The sequence below is a fragment of the Suncus etruscus genome, chromosome 8, assembly GCF_024139225.1.
Source record: "Suncus etruscus isolate mSunEtr1 chromosome 8, mSunEtr1.pri.cur, whole genome shotgun sequence".
Lineage (NCBI taxonomy): Eukaryota > Metazoa > Chordata > Mammalia > Eulipotyphla > Soricidae > Suncus > Suncus etruscus.
This window is the reverse complement of record NC_064855.1, coordinates 1990491-2007054: the sequence shown is the minus strand read 5'-3', so window position 1 is coordinate 2007054 and position 16564 is coordinate 1990491. Positions and strand designations below refer to the sequence as shown.

General features: G+C 43.0%; 2 protein-coding genes across 2 annotated transcripts; both read left to right on the top strand.

Moving 5' to 3' along the window:
* The first annotated feature begins 2746 nt into the window (after window positions 1-2746).
* LOC126016432 (olfactory receptor 14A16) lies at window positions 2747-3724 on the top strand. Its single transcript, XM_049779003.1, has one exon. It carries the CDS (start codon window positions 2747-2749, stop codon window positions 3722-3724), a length of 978 nt encoding a protein of 325 aa, XP_049634960.1.
* An 8588-nt stretch (window positions 3725-12312) lies between these two features.
* LOC126016431 (olfactory receptor 1C1) lies at window positions 12313-13284 on the top strand. The gene has a single exon (XM_049779002.1). It carries the CDS (start codon window positions 12313-12315, stop codon window positions 13282-13284), a length of 972 nt encoding a protein of 323 aa, XP_049634959.1.
* The last annotated feature ends 3280 nt before the right edge of the window (window positions 13285-16564 follow it).

Sequence of the window (16564 nt, the reverse complement as noted above, 5' to 3'; positions counted from 1 at the left end):
TGGAATCTATACATCAATTATCACTGTCTTAGTTTTGGCACATTATGATATGTAGAAATAAAGTACCACAGATCAACTTTACTTTTTTTTTTACCAATGAGAAACTTGAAATATTGGCATTCTATCAGAATTCTCAAAATTAGTAAGAAGCATTTTATATGAAGGCTCTGTCTTTATTAATATCAGTCTTAATCTTTTCTTATAAGTGCCTTTTGTCCAAGAAATTTTTACATATATTGTGTATATAGCTGTATAAGATAAGTACACACAGGAACCTGAGCAATAGCACAATGGATAGGACACTTTCCTTGCACACAGCCAACCCGGGTTTGAAAACCAGCACCCCATATGTTTCCCTGAGCTTGCCAAGAGTTATTTCTCAGCACATAGCCAGCTGTAACCCTTGATAGCCATCAGGTGTGGCCCAGAGACCAAAAATAAATAAATAGATAAATACACACATTGAAACAGTTATTGATAATAACCATAAGAGGTTTGTTTTTAAACAAATTTTTAAAAGTTAATGCATTCCCCCAAATTAAGAAGCTTGGATCTCTATACATCAAAATCTATATCTACATCTACACTTACCTCTATAGGGAAGAGAATTAATCATACATAGGAGAAAATTAAGGATATATATATAAGAATATTGACAAGAAAAAACATATTTACACATAAGTGAAAGATTTAAGTGCAAGATTATTTTCTCACAATGTATGCACTAAAGAACCTAACAAGTGCCTCTATCAAATGATGGCTCATCCTTCCTCGTGATCTCAAAGGACAAAATTTGGTTACTGTTAACATTTTATTCTGAATCAGTTCCCATTTATTTGTAAGTTAAAAGGCAACCTGGCTACACTATGGCTGATGTTGATGGTTTTGATATACAAAATCGCGAGGTCTTCACACCACCAAAGTGCCTATGGCCTTCCAGCACTGTGCTATGTCCCTTCTCCCCGTGACTTGGTCCCCTCCACTCTCATACACCATCGGCTACAGTAATCTCAGCTTTTGGAATCAGAAACTAAGGGTTTGCATCATTTGATCTAGTCTGTTTCTTTTCATTTTTTCTCTCTCTACCATAGATGATGCTCCTTTAACTTATTTTTTAGTTTGGGAGTCACAACCTAAGATGGTCAGTGCTTATTCCCGGCTGCTCTGCGCTCAGGGACAACACCTTGTGGAGCTCAGGTGGCCATGTGGGCTTCCAGGTTCCAAGCCAGGTTCAAGGCCTTCCCTGCCATAATAGCTCTCTTGTCCTCATTTTACTTTACTTTTCTTTTTTGCTTAATAAATATTTATTTTAAATATTGTTTTTTAAAAAATGTAAATAGTATCTTTATTTAAGCACCATGATTACAAATATGTTTATAGTTGAATTTCAGTTATAAAAAGGAACACTGATTACACTTTCTCCATCTATTTGCACTCTGGGTAATTAATTTACTTTTAATGGATAGGGAATAATTGTAGATTACTTTTGTACAAAGAAAGAAATAGATTTTCTTATGAAAGGTTTCCACTATTAGAGAGTTGTGGCACTACTAACATGTTGATACTTTCTGAACAGATGCTAGGTAGACAGATGCATAGAAGAACAATTGGTGACTAAATAAATAATGATAGATCAGATGTGTCCATAAGATATAAAAAAGTGTATCCTTGTTACATAAATTCTGTAACTAGATCTATAGCTATGTGTCTTCATGTCTTCCTGCCAAAGGTTAACAGATTAAATCAAATAAAAAATATATGGAATTTGGGGATTCTTTGACTTAGTATTGAATTTAGGCAAAATACTTAGAGAAGTCAATATGGTTGCCTTGCATGCCCACCATGGAGGTGGAATCAGCTGTTTAATTTAAAATGCAGAGATAGGAGATAAAGATTTGAAAGCAGAAATTTTATTTTCTTACAAATTGTGTATGAGCATATTCAAACGAAACCTAGCTACCTCTGAAACCTTCTCTTCTCTCTAGCTCTGAGCACTTCAAAAATATGTGTGTGAAACTGCTCTAAGAAGGTGGAACAGAGGCAATCGAGAGCAAAGAGGGGAGCAATGCATAGGAGACATTGTGTGATGTGACAGTTAACCCATGAGAAACTGATCTGCACTCGAAAGAGAGAAGGCAAGATGGCAGGGGAGTAAGGAGGAAGGGCAAGTAGATTATTGCTGTTTCATGAAGTTTACATTTAAGACAGTAAGCAGGTTTATTCATGACCCAATTGAATGAATCTTAGAGGTGAACTGAAAATATTGGTAACCCCCCATTCTTCCTTTACTGCTTTATGTGAAGGAATAGTCTTGTCTGTTGAGCTGGCAGCTCACATGTTTAATTGTGTTTTCCTCAGCATTTTAGTAGATCTCTGAACACAGAATAAATACTGCCTCAAAGATGACACACATTCAGTCTGATAAATGAAAAACATACCACTGAGCATTTTTTGACTTCATATAGACACTCATTTACTGTGTTCATTTTCTCTCTCTCTTTCTCTCTGTCTCTCTCTGTCTCTCTCTGTCTCTCTGTCTCTCTCTCTGTCTCTCTCTCTGTCTCTCTCTCTGTCTGTCTCTCTCTCTCTGTCTCTTTCTCTCTCTCTCTCTCTCTCTCTCTCTCTCACACACACACACACACACACACACACACACACACACATTTTTTCTGTTTGAACATGCAGTAGGGACTCATAGCCTTTAGTCATTAAGAGTTCTGGAGCCAACGTTTCCTTCTTAAAACAAATGTACCCTCCCGGAATGAACACGAGCTCTGTGGTGACAGAATTCCTCCTGCTGGGTTTCTCTGGCCCCTGGAGGCTCCGTTCTTTCCAGTCTGGGATTTTCATGGCGGTGTACCTGGCCGCCCTGGCAGGCAACGGGCTCATCGTCACTGTCACAGCCCTGGACCCCCACCTGCACACTCCCATGTACTTCTTTGTGCGGAACCTGTCCCTGCTGGACCTGTGCCTCATCTCGGCTGTCGTGCCCAAGGCTGTGGTCAACGCTCTGACCCGCAGGGACTCCATCTCCTTCCTGGGCTGTGCCACCCAGGTCTTCATGGTGCTCTTCTCAGCTGTGGTGGAACTGTTCCTCCTCACAGCCATGTCCCTGGACCGATATGCAGCCGTCTGCCACCCCCTGCACTACGATGGCATCATGACCAGGGCCACCTGTGCACAGCTGGTGGCTTTGTCCTGGCTCAGTGGTGCTTTCATATCCCTCATACACACGGCTGAAGTCTTCTCCTGGTCTTACTGTGACCTCAACGAAATGCACCAGTTCTTCTGTGACATCCCCCAGCTGCTAGCCATCACATGCTCAGAGAACGTGATGACAGAAATGGTGCTCATTTTCACGAATGCTGTCCTGGACTTGAGCTGCTTTATCTGCATCATCGTCTCCTACATCTACATCTTCTCCACAGTCAGGAAGATCTCGTCCAGCGAGGGGCAGTCCCGAGCCTACTCTACCTGCCTCCCACACCTGGCAGTGGTTGTGCTCTTCCTCTCCACGGCCTTCATTGCTTACCTGAAACCTATCTTCGGGGCCCCATCATTTGCTGACCTCGTTTTGTCTTCTTTCTATGTTTTGCTGCCCCCTTCCCTCAACCCCATCATCTACAGCCTAAGAAATAAAGACATGAAGGCAGGTTTGAAGAAGCTGATCACTAGAAAGCTCCTAACGAAAGAGAATCTCCTGGTTTTTCTTCTTTCAGAATAGAAAGAAGCATTTTTTTCTTCTGCTCCTGTCAGTAAAGAGCTCGTTTAGCTGGTCGGTTGGAATCTTGTGCTCTTCTTCAAGGTTCCCTGAGTTTGGGGGTGCCCTTCAGTCATGCATGGAGGGTCTTTTGCTTTGGTGGGGCTTTGTTGAGGCTGTGCTCACAGCTCTGGGGCCTGGTGAGACACAAGCTTTTGCTGGGGTCACCACATCTTTCTGTCTCATGCATCAGTATGCAGGTCCCGGCGGGGCTACCAGAATGAGCCTGGATGTCCTGCTGTGTGCTTAGGAGACAGTGAAGACTATGGGAAGCTGAGCCTCGGCCAGAAATGTGCTTCTCTTTCAGTCTCTCCATCTCCACACTGTAGCCTCTCCCTCAGGAGTCTGCTCACCCATTCCATGGACTCTCTGGATGTTCTTCCTGCATGCTCACCTTTTCCCAAGAGAGGTGACTCTCGAAGTCAATAGAAACTTCCCTGTTGTCTCCTCTCACACCACTTCAGTACTGTGGGGTTGCATAAAAGATGGGAAGCAAAGCTGTGTGTTATTATTTTAAGCTGCAACTCCAGAAACATTTGCTTTGTTTATATCTTAAATTTCACTTTATCTCCTTCCTACCTAACCTTTTAAAATTGCTGCCCATCTCTCCTGATGACCAGGACAGAGAAGGAACTTGGAAAGGCTTCTATGATTTGTGAGTACCCAGTGCTGTCCACTGACCCTTTCAGTCTTTGACCCAAAGAGCTGAAGAAGTGAGCTGGCACAGATTCAGTCTATCTCCTGCTGACTCTGCTGATTGAGGGATTCATTGTTCCCAACCTCCTATTCTTTTCTGCTTTATGAATGGCACCAAGTAACGCTTTTACAGTAAAATGCATAACATATATCAGAATTTCCTGGAGAAAAGGGAGGTTGAAATAAAAAAAAAGGTTTTTTGACTGCTCCTTTGCTATTTCCAGCATTGTATCTTCAAATTGATTGCCATGGTTTTGGGTAATGGCATTATATTTTGCCATTATGTAGGTACAGTTTAAGGTTTAAAATAAACATAAAACTGTATACTGTCAAAACCATAGTAGGGTGAATAAACTTGAGATTTCAGAATCAACTACTACTATTTTTTAATATTTACTCTATGTTAATATACCAGTTTTTGCTTCTTTAGGCCATACCTGCCCTGTGCCTTAACCCCTATTCTCTGTCCCTAGATTTAAAAAAAATACATTAATAAATATAATTATAAAAGAAAAAATGATAGCTAACAACATCATAATATTTATAAAAAACATGTTGGATAATATAAGTCATTATGATACATTATACTTTTAATTTGAATTCATTTCCATTATTTAGTTACCAACAGGCCAAGAGAAGCTATGAAAATTGCCATTGAGAGAAACTTTGTCATGACAAATAGAACCCTTATTTGAATATAGACACAGTATAATAAAAAATAATACTATCATTCTGTATATATTAACAAAAAATTAACAAAAGAAATTTGAAGAATTAAACTCAGAAACCAAATGTTCTCTTTATTTTTTTAGTATAAACTCTTTATTTAAGCAGCATAATTACAAACACGATTGTAGTCGGGTTTTAGTCAATAACAGAGCATCCCCCTTCACCAGTGCAACATTCCCACCATCAATGCCCTCCTCCTTCCTTCCCATCCCCTGCTTATATTTGAAACAGGCATTTTATTACAGTTACTTTTTTAAGTTTAGTAAGCTTTTCTTTTTTTTTTAAGATAAGAATTAAAAAATACAATAATAATGGTATGAGAGTGGCATTTGTTGTTTGCACAGGCCCAGCAAAATATGAGGAAAATGGGAGAAAAAAGCCTTGGCTTAAATACAAGGTCCTGAAGTTTTCTGGCATAAGACCAACTCTGGGCTCCAGGAATACTAGGTTTTCCAACCCCTGAGTCATTCTCTGTGGTCCTGGTGAATTTTTTTTTCACGCATTAGCTGTTATTGGTTTCAGGTTCCTGTATTAAAGATTCTGGTTTCTGTGCATTTCCTTCATTGAAGTCAGGATGATGTGATGCATCCTCTAATTTTACCTCACCATTAGATGAGGAGCATCCTGCCCTGCAAGCAGGTTATTGCTGTTGCAAAGTTGTCTGGGTGTTAAGATAATACTCTTTGGAGAAAGTTAATGCCAGGGCAGTGGTAGGGCCTTCCCTGGAAGAGGTTTGCTTCCTGGTAATGTTACAGACAATCGTAGTTGTTTCTATAGATGGTATTCATGGTTCAGGGGTGTATGAGCAATTCCCATTCTTCTGAGGCCTGAGCCAAGTCATTATGCCAATGTTCTGGATATAAGGCCTAACTGCACTACAAAATTTGTGTTTCCATCACTATTTGATAAGAATTTATTTGCATATGTAATATTTTTTCATCTTAATGTGCCTATGCAAAAGAGGAACAATGCACAAAGACCCCTCCCAGAAATGGGAGTCTTTTTTGTAGGTAAGGTTATACGAAGAATAGGGGTGGGGTAACATCTGCACACCTAATATCATCCAAAAATGAGAAGAAGATATTAAATGACATTTCCTCAAAAAAGAATTACAGATGACCAAAGGGCAAATGAAAAAATGTTCCACATTACTAATCATCAGGAAGATTCAAATCAAAACAACACTGAGATATAATTTCACACCCTAGAAGCAAGTTCTTCTTCTTTGGATATTTCCCCAGAAACTGTACATCCCACATGCTAAGATTTATAAAATACCTGAATTCAGTAACTCTGAAAAATGCAAATCTGTTGTAAAACAAATTGCATATCTGCTAGTGCTATGTAATAAAAGTAAAGTTTGTGAAAGTAAATATTTGCCATGGCATCAAAATTATGAAATATGTATAATTAACTTGTGAACAGTTAAGCATGAAGCAGTTCTGGACTGACAAACACAAAACAATGCTGAATGACATACAGACCTTTGATAACATTGGAGGCACAAATCATGCCATGTGTTAAAAATCTTATTATTGGTCTGGATAGCTAATATAGCAGATAGAGTGCTAGCATTACTTGTCTTCCATACCCAAGTTGGATCATCAGTGCTCCATAAAGTTTTCCAAATCCCCCCACAAATGATCCCTGAATGAAGAGCCAGGATTGAGCCCTGAACACTGACTCCCCCCCCCAAAAAAATTGATTTTTGTTAGGTAACACCTTATTAAACCTAAAACAAAGATTATCTCTGGCTCCCTTGTATGTTTGTTTACAACTTGGATTTACCCCAAAACAGAGATTGCCTTACTTGGAAACCTGGGTGGGACTGGCTCAGGATAGCCTGAGCTCTCTGTCCTTCCTTACTGCCCCACCCAGAGGTAGACTCTGGACTCAATAAAAATGGCAATTCTGGCAGGTAGCTGGCTCTCCATATGAGATAGAAGACTGCCAGACTACACGTGTTTTACTTTCAGCCTGGTTTGGATTATTTCATGTGTGACCCTGATTCAGATTTGATCACCTGGGGTTGGAGATATGGCAAGTGGAGTGATCTTACAGGTTTCAATAGGCTTCTCCAAAGAAATATACATGTGTATATATATGCACACATGTATTTATAACAAACTACAAAACTGGACAAGGTGCTGCTCAAAAGTGGAGCTAAAGTAGGTCTGAGTCTGGAGAACAGGAGGGGAATGGTGGGGTGGACCATGGCCTAAAGAAGATAGATACTTGGGGGTCACCCTTCGTGTTTCCTCAGGTTCATTCCTCTAGGTTCTATTACCTGTAAGATAAAAAAAACCCTCTTTATAAAATAATAATAAATCAATCAATAAAGAGACCCAAGTCATTAAAATTGAGCTCTCAGACATGGGCCAGCCTCAAGGGCACTGGGCTCTGGGGAATGGGACATACAGAAACAAATGGGAGCCAGAAAAGAGTGCCTGCTGCGATGCTAGGTGACTGCTCCCTGCTCAGAGAGGCCCCTTGATTCTCCTGCTTGCATTTGCACACAGACTCTTGCATGCCTTTGGGAAGGAAGGTTCAGGTAGAGGAAGGTCTCAACAACTGGGTATGTACAGAGACTGTCTTCTACTATGGTGAGGACTTCATAGGTTTAATATCTCAAGTTTTAACAAAAACATTTTAATGATGCTGTTAAGTACTATAATTTGCAAATTGAGGGCCAGAGTGATAGCACAGTGGAAAGGACATTTGTATTACACGTGGCCAACCTGGGTTAGATACAGCATCCCATATGGTCCCTTACGAATTGCCAGGAGTAACCCCTGAGCACTCACTGCCAGGTGTGGCCCAAAAATGCAAATTGAGAACAAAAATCTATTTTACGCTACGTGCTCTGAGATGATGGAAAACAAACTGTCTTCCCAAGATACATACATTCTTTACAGAAAGTGAATTTATGCAGAACTATGTGATTTCTCCAAAATGTTACATTTATGCGTTTTTATTTTCAGTTTAAAATCTTTTTTATTTTATTTTATTATTGGGGGGGTCACACCTGGCAGTGCTCAGGGGTTACTCCTGGCTCTACACTCAGAAGTCACCCCTGGCAGGCTCGGGGGATCATATGGGATGCCGAGATTCCAACCACTGTCCTTCTGTCTGCAAGGTAAACGCCTTACCTCCATGCTATCTCTCCGCTCCCTAAAATCTTTTTTATTTAGGTGATAAGTTTATAATAAGTTTCTGGCATTGATGTTCAAAATTACTACCTTCCTGGTGCCCCTCAGAAGTGTCCATGACCCTCTCCCCCATCACTATGTCCATTCAGCTTGAGCAGTCCCTTTTTTTCACCCCCGTCCCAATCTCACTGATATTTATGGTTTTGATGCAGACTATGACCTCTTAGCTCCATCCATGTGCTTGAGACCAGCCACTTATGCTGTCATGTTATTCCAGGCAACCTAATTTCCCCCCACTCCTACCCCACTAATCTGTCACTCTCAGATGAATAGATAAATATGTGTGACTCCTACACACAATAAAAAAACTATGAAGCCACAAGAAAAAAAATAAACTCATGCAGTTCACAGCAACTTAGAATTGGAGGGTGTCACTGCAGTCGGGGTCATTCAGAGACAGGTTGGGACTCCGTTAAGATATCCACTCCAGCAGGGCAGACTCTCACATCTACTGAATGAAGCTCTTGAAAGGAGGCACCCCTGTAGGCCAAGGAAACCCTTCACCCCTAAGTATGGGGAGAGGGAGACGAGCGCCTGTTAGAGCAAACATCTGGTATGTTGCAACTGACTCATATTCTGTGCTTTCCCAGGCACATAGGTCACATTTCCCCCTGGTCACATCCTCAGACATATGTTGCATATACACCTGGTCGGTAAGGGCCTTCATTTCTCTTTTTTCAATCTTCCTGTGTTCAGGTAAATCCTGTTTTCCCTATTGGCTGTCTTGCTGTTTAAATATTCCTTCCCCCTTTTTAATAAAGAATCATCTCTCTAAAATCGCTCTAGGAAGTTCATCCATATGCGCCCATTCTGTCTTTCCACCCTTCCTAAGCTGCTCATCCCAGATTCACCCAAGATCCGACATCATCAGCTTCATCTACATCTCACATTACATTGAGCAAATAATTCTCCAGAGGGAATCCAGTCCTTCAGGACACCCCTATCTGGGACATCCCTCTCAAGAAGAGATTTCTTTATTTTTCATTTTTATTATGACAAATGTGCATTACAAGTCTTTCACAGTTATATTTATGGCACTTAGTGACAGTAAAATAGGGCCATTTCCACCACCAGTGTTGTCCTTCCTCAGACCCTGTTCCCACCATGCATCCCACTTTGCCACCTGGACTGCTAGTGTAACAGGTTCCTTTTGTATATAACTTGTTGTAGATTGGGTATATTGATTCTGTTGTCATTGACTTTGGGTTTGGTATTTAGAGCTGATCATTTTTTATTTTCACTCAATGTTCATGTGACTATTTGCTCCTGGTACAAGCCACTTCCCCCGCTCAATTTATGAGGCAGAACAAGATGATTCAAGTTCTGTGGTTTTGTTGGGAAAAAAAAGAGAGAAAAGAAAAACTAGAAAGAAAGCTGAGAGGAATCCTTCTAGGAACTATCAATATCAATTTAAAAAAAGAAAGGGAAAATAAAAAAATAAAACAAGCAACAACAAAACCCACAACAGCAACAATAAACAACAACTAAACAAAATAACAAGAAAGAAATAAAAGGTAAAAAAGGAAAGAGTGTTGGTGTGGCAAAGTTTTGTGGGGCTTGGGGGGGGCGTTGTTTGTTTTGGTTGGCCGGCTTTCTTTTGTTTTGTTTTTGCATAGGCACAGTAAGCATTGGAAAATTAGAAAAGGAATTCCCTTGGTCTAAGAGGTACAAGGTTTCTCTACCCTTGAAGCATACTGTCATGGGAACTACAGGCTCCAGACATGCTCATTGTCGAACCCCAAGGTCTTTTTGATTTCTTCCTTTTGTGTCCCAGGATGGGAATTTGGGAGCAAAGATGAAAGTAGGTAGGATTGATGGGGGGGGGGGGCTACAGTAGGTAGTAGCTTCAGGCTCTCTCAGTGACGCTAGACACAAAGGTTCTGTACTGGCTCCATAATGGCTCGGTAGCACAAAGACAGAAAATACTCCTTGAGCTCTCACAGAGGTGGAGATTTGAACATTCAGAGAGGTTACAGCAGCAGCTCAGGCCATGGAATAGGCATAGGAGGTAACTCTGTCCTCTAGAAAAAGAAGTCAGGAACTGCTCTGAAAACCCATTCCTGAGTGCCAGCTTCCCTACTATTGTGCTGGACAGGGACAAGAGCACTGGCTTCGGGCAGAGCCCCTCCCTGCAGGACAGTCAGGAGGACAGATTTCAGCAACATTCATGTTCAATAGAGACTGGAGCACCAATATCTGTCTCTAGGGACAGAGACACCCCAGAGGCTGCCCTGGCATCAGGGTCCAAGGACCCAAAGCTGACGCAAGGCAGAGTGTTGGAGTTGTTTGTGACCAGGACTTCCAAAGAGAAAGAAGGTTGCAAGTGAGCTCTGTTGTCCTGGGAAACACTTCAGCTGTGGTCAGGACAGGGATTGCACATTGAAAGCAAACATTCACTTCCTCAGGGACAGAGTAAGTGTCATGGTGGCTAATACAAACACCTAAGTCTGTGCATGTGTAGTCAGATGAACTCTTAGAAGCAGCATAAGTTGCTTACTATTATGGCCTATTGTTTTATATAAAATATAAACTTTAATGTTCACGTGTCTGGGTGAGGCCTTCCTCGGCAAGATGCCTGTAGCCCCTACCATTGGCTGGTCTGGAGATGCAGGATAATGAAGAAATAATTCACAAGCAGTCAAGTAAAGTTTCATTGGAGTCAGCTTGGTTTATTCCAAGATCCTATCTGCCATGTGCATTTTCTTACATGGCTTCTATGCTCAGCATATTCAAGCAGCTTCTCTCTGCTGCTTTTCCTCTGGCTCTCTGCCTTTTATTCTCTCTGCTGCTCCTAAGCCATGTCTTTTTCTCTCATATCTTTTTCTCTGGAGCTCTCTCTGCTTCCTTTTCTGCTGCTCTACATGCTCCCTTGCTCAGTTCCATTCCCCCCCCCCCAGCAGCTCCAGTTTAATAATATTTGAGCCTCTTCCACTCTCTGGCTCTCTCTTATCCTTATCCCCTCTTTCCCTCCAGACAGACTCCTCTACCCGCCCATTCTAGATGTGGGGTGTTCTGATTATTCAGGTGGGATAAACAAGAAGTTGGGAGAGGGGATACCCAAAATGGCCAAAGTGACATTTTTTTAATTTTTAAATATTTTATTTAAACACCTTGATTACAAACATGATTGTGGTTGGGTTTCAGTCATGGAAAGAACATTCCCCCATCACCAGTGCAACATCCCCAACACCAGTGACCCAAATCTCCCTCCTCCCCATCCCAACCCTGCCTGTACTCTACACAGGCTTTCTATTTCCCTCATACATTCTCATTGTTAGGATAGTTCACAATGTAGTTATTTCTCTAACTAAACTCATCCCTGTTTGTGGTGAGCTTCATGAGGTGATCTGTAACTTCCAGCCCTCCTCTCTTTTGTCTCTGAAAATTATTATTGCAAGAATGTCTTTCATTTTTCTTAAAACCCATAGATAAGTGAGACCATTCTGCATCTTTCTCTATCTCTCTGACTTATTTCACTTAGCATAATAGATTCCATGTACATTCATGTATAGGAAAATTTCATGACTTCATCTCTCCTGACGGCTGCATAATATTCCATTGTGTATGTGTACCACAGTTTGTTTAGTCATTCGTCTGTTGAAGGGCATCTTGGTTGTTTCCAGAGTCTTGCTATGGTAAAACGTGACATTTTTATGTGAGAGAGGAAATCTTTCTTCAAAGAAGTTGAAAATCCTAAAACCAGCATGCCTCCGAATATCTGAGCAAAGCATTGTTGAGACAAGGCACCATGGGGCAGCAAGAAGAGTTCTGAGACAGTCACACATGCATCCACGCACACACACACACACACACACACACACACACACACAAGTTCTGACATCACATGCATGCACAATGTCCTTGCGAAGCAAAGCTCATCTTGGTTGATCCCCTCTGCTTACTGTTTTGCTCTTACAGATGGAAACAGTAGAGAAGACCAATCTAACCCTGATGGGGGACTTTATCCTTCTGGGCCTGTCCATCCCGGCTGAGCAGCAGCATGGCCTGTCAGTGCTGTTCCTCTGCATGTACGTGGTCACTGTGCTGGGGAACATACTCATCATTCTGGCCATTGCTTGTGACTCCCACCTGCACACACCCATGTACTTCTTCCTCAGCAACCTGGCCTCTGTGGACGCCTGCTTTTCATCTACCACCATTCCTCAGATGGTGGTACACACCCTGACGGGCTCTCGGACCATCTCCTTTGCCCGCTGCCTCACCCAGCTCTTCTTCTTCATTTCCTTCGTGAACATGGATAGCCTGCTGCTGTGTTTGATGGCCTACGACAGGTATGTGGCCATCTGCCACCCTTTGCATTACAGCAGTATCATGACTCTGCGCCTATGCGTTCAGCTGGTGGTGGGGCTCTGGGTGCTCGCTGGCCTACATGCCCTCCTCCATACGGCCCTCATGGCCCGCTTGTCCTTCTGCGCCTCCAAGGTTATCCACCATTTCTTCTGCGACCTCAACCCTCTGCTGCAGCTCTCCTGCTCTAACATCTCCACCAACGTGCTGGTCATTTTCCTAGTGGGAGGCCTGCTGGCTCTCACGCCATTTGTCTGCATCCTCATCTCTTATGGTTTCATCTCTGCAGCTGTCCTCAGGGTCTCCTCCCGTCAGGGCAAGCAGAAAGCCTTCTCCACCTGTGGCTCCCACCTGGCAGTGGTGGCACTCTTCTATGGCACGGCCATTGCCGTCTACTTCAGCCCGTCATCCTCACACACTCCTGAGAGGGACACCCTGTCAGCCATCATGTACACCATGGTAACACCCCTGCTGAACCCCTTTATCTATAGTCTGAGAAACCGGGACATGCAGCAAGCATTCCGCAGCCTGCTGGGACGAGGCCAGACTCTCGGCAATCAGCAGGAGCCCAGGGAGAGATGAGGTGGCATGTGCCCAGCTTCCTTGGGGTCACGTGGATATGTTGCATCTACATACTCATTTGCATATAAAGGCAGAGACCCTCAAGGCTGGTGCTTCCTGCACTCACAACAGGGAGGCATGCTGGGCTGCAGCATAGATGAATTCTGAGTGTGTGAGCTGTCAGTCTGCCTCTGGGGTCATGGTCGTTCCAGAGTGACTGATTATCATTGTCAGGCTTCGCCTACAGGCACTCCTATGCCACTCCACAGTGAAGGGGCACAGGCCCTGGAGCTCAGACATTCTGTTTCCTGCTGGCAATGAGCTGGACTTAAGAGGGGAAGGTTATGTCTTGGGTCCTGAAGCACTTTGAACAATTGTGGCAGGACAAGATCTGAGATCATAAATTCTGGGGAGATGCATGCTTCTCTCAAAAGTCATGTGAACTAAGCTGTCACCCACACCTTACACATAGGATGCTGTGTCAGGGACATCCTTCACCATAAGCATAACACCTGCCCACCTGAGCACGTGTGATCCTGTACCCACACAGTCCACTCCACCAGAAGCAGAAGCCCTGCAAGCCAGGCTGTGAATAGGCTCTCAGAGTCATCGTCACAGTCATCTTCACAAATCTTAGACCAGTCACAGATGATGACCTCATAGTTCCTCCCGGATAGGGGAGGGTGGCTACAGCAGAACAGGAGTAGGGCACAGAAGGGAATGCATCTGGGTTTAGGAAATTAGGTGCCCCTTATAAGGGATGCTTGAATGATAGAGAATGAGGTGCTACAGGGCATGCTTGTGGATGATCTGGAATGGGGTGCAATAGGGGGTTATTAGCTATGAGGGATGCTTGAGGGAACAGAAAACAAGGTGCTAGAGAGGGTGCTTAAGGGTGACATGGAATGAAGTGCTACATGGGGTCACAGGGAATGGGTACTTTAGGGAGTGCTTAGGGTAACAGGGAATGGTGTGCTATGGGGTCCTCGAGATGAGAATAAGGTTCTGTAGGGCTTCTGAAGGGTTACAGAATAGGATGCTTAGAAGACCCAGGAACTGGGGTGCCATCAGGGTGATTGAGGGTGAAAAGAAGAATGGGGCTCTGGAAGCAGTACTTGGAAGGTGAGTGCTTTAGGGGCTCTTCAGGGGATAACAGAGAAAGTGGAGTGATTGGGGGATGAACTAGAAAATGGGGTGCTTTGATAAATGCTCAGGTGGGACTGGGGTGCTGTATAGAAATGGCCTTCAACTGCCAGTCTGCATGCCAGGCCAGTCATAGGTGCAGGAGGGCAAACCCAGTGCTCAGCTGCCTTGGTTCTAATGGCTGGCTTGTGGGCCAATGTGCAGGACAGGGACTGCACAGAGGTGCTGAGGGTTGGGAACACTGCTGGTAGGGCCTGTAGTTAAGGGTGGGTGACTCTCTAAAGCCCTGGACAACCTTCTTTAGGAATGGTTTCCTTTCCTCTCCCTTTAGCTGTTATTCTGTATTCTGCTAACAGAGTAGTAAATTATCATTTCAGCCCAAACAAAGCTGCACACCATTAAAAACAGAGACACTTCTTGTTGTCTCCTTGTCTTCCAGTCATATTGTGAAGAGTCCCCTATGAGAATGAACATTTTGGGACGTGACTGAAGGAACCCAACTCCCCACCCTGACTGTCTTGGGAATTACTCTCCTTCTCCGGGACCACTAGATGGTCTTATTTGTAGGTATGGGCATGATTCATGGCATGGGCCTTGGAACTATTTTGCCTAGCAGAAAGTATTTCAAGTATGATGCTTAGTACACTTCTTTTGGTTTGAAGGGAAGATCCACCAGCCTAGATGCCATGTATGGGACCAGATATTTGCATTTATGTATGCACAAACAGAGTAGCCTTGATTGAGTGTGTGATGTGAGTGAGCTGACCACATGAGCAAGTTTTCCCAGAGAGCAGGCATCTATCTATATTGCCTAAGTTTCAAAAATTGGTTAGTGCCTCGATTATGTCTGCTGAAACTAGTCACTTGTGATGAAACTATCCGTGTACACAGGGTTGGACCATTACAAAAAGTTTCTCAGTCCATTGCCCTGGAAAAATGCAGAAATATGCTTTGTAGACTCAAATTTGAGCCACCAACTTGCCTTAACTCTTAATGTTAATACTGAGTAGAATATTGTTGATTTTCATTAAGAACTTAATTCTTCTAGACTGACAACTGTGTGTGTGTGTGTGTGTGTGTGTGTGTGTGTGTGTGTGTGTGTGTGTGTGTGTGTACACATCAAAAATGTACCCATAACAAACAGTACAAATGAGATAGTAAGGGCCTGGAGAGATAGCACAGCGGTGTTTGCCTTGCAAGCAGCCAATACAGGACCAAAGGTGGTTGGTTCGAATCCCGGTGTCCCATATGGTCCCCTGTGCCTGCCAGGAGCTATTTCTGAGCAGACAGCCAGGAGTAACTCCTGAACATCGGCCGGGTGTGACCCAAAAACCAAAAAAAAAAAAAATAGAGATAGTAAGTGCTTTAAAGACAAAGACAATAAATTACATGGGAAAAAATAGTTATATTGTGCATTGATGTCTTTATTCTGCCAAGTCTTCTCTGAACCACAGGCTGCACTGAGCCCTAAGAAACAAGTATGGGAGGGACACATTGGGCTGACTCCTGAAACACTCGTAAACGTTAAAGAGGTGATTGGTAAAAGTGACACACATATTTGCATTAATTTAAATTTAATTTTATTTTGGGCCAAATTTATTTTATTCCTTTAGATACCCAGGGTTTACTCCTGGTTTAAAAAAAAAAAGGAAGTGACTTACTTCACTTTCTTTTATTTTTTCTTATTTTCTTCCTCCCTCTGTTCCTCCCTCCCTCCCTTCCCTTCATTCTTTTGCTTTCTTTTTGTCTTTCTGTTTTTTTGTGCCAGTCTGCTGGTGCTTGGGTCTTACTTTGGTCTCTATATTCAGTATTCACTCCTGGCATGGCATATGAGAGATTAGAGGTCAACTGCATGTCAAGCAAGCGTGCTATCTCTATGCCCCCTTCCCCACCACCTAACTTCTTTTTATATGGGGAAACTGCCTCCCAAGCTTCCCCCTCTTCGAGTGTCATGTTCTAAGCCCCTTTGCAATGTGTCAACCCTCTGTTGCCCCAACCTCTCTTCCTCATGACCTCTCAGGACAAAGCTCAGATTGCTAGTGGCAGTTCTAGGCCCAGGCCAGCTGCTTCTACCCTCTTTAAATTTTGTTGCTTAAGGGAAAACTTGCTGTCCCATCACTTGTGATGATATTCCATTTTGGGATTTGCTCTTCATTAG

What these genes read in the sequence shown, in the direction of transcription:
- LOC126016432 (XM_049779003.1), top strand. Translation starts at nt 2,747, where the DNA reads ATGTACCCTCCCGGAATGAACACGAGCTCTGTGGTGACAGAATTCCTC.
- LOC126016431 (XM_049779002.1), top strand. Translation starts at nt 12,313, where the DNA reads ATGGAAACAGTAGAGAAGACCAATCTAACCCTGATGGGGGACTTTATC.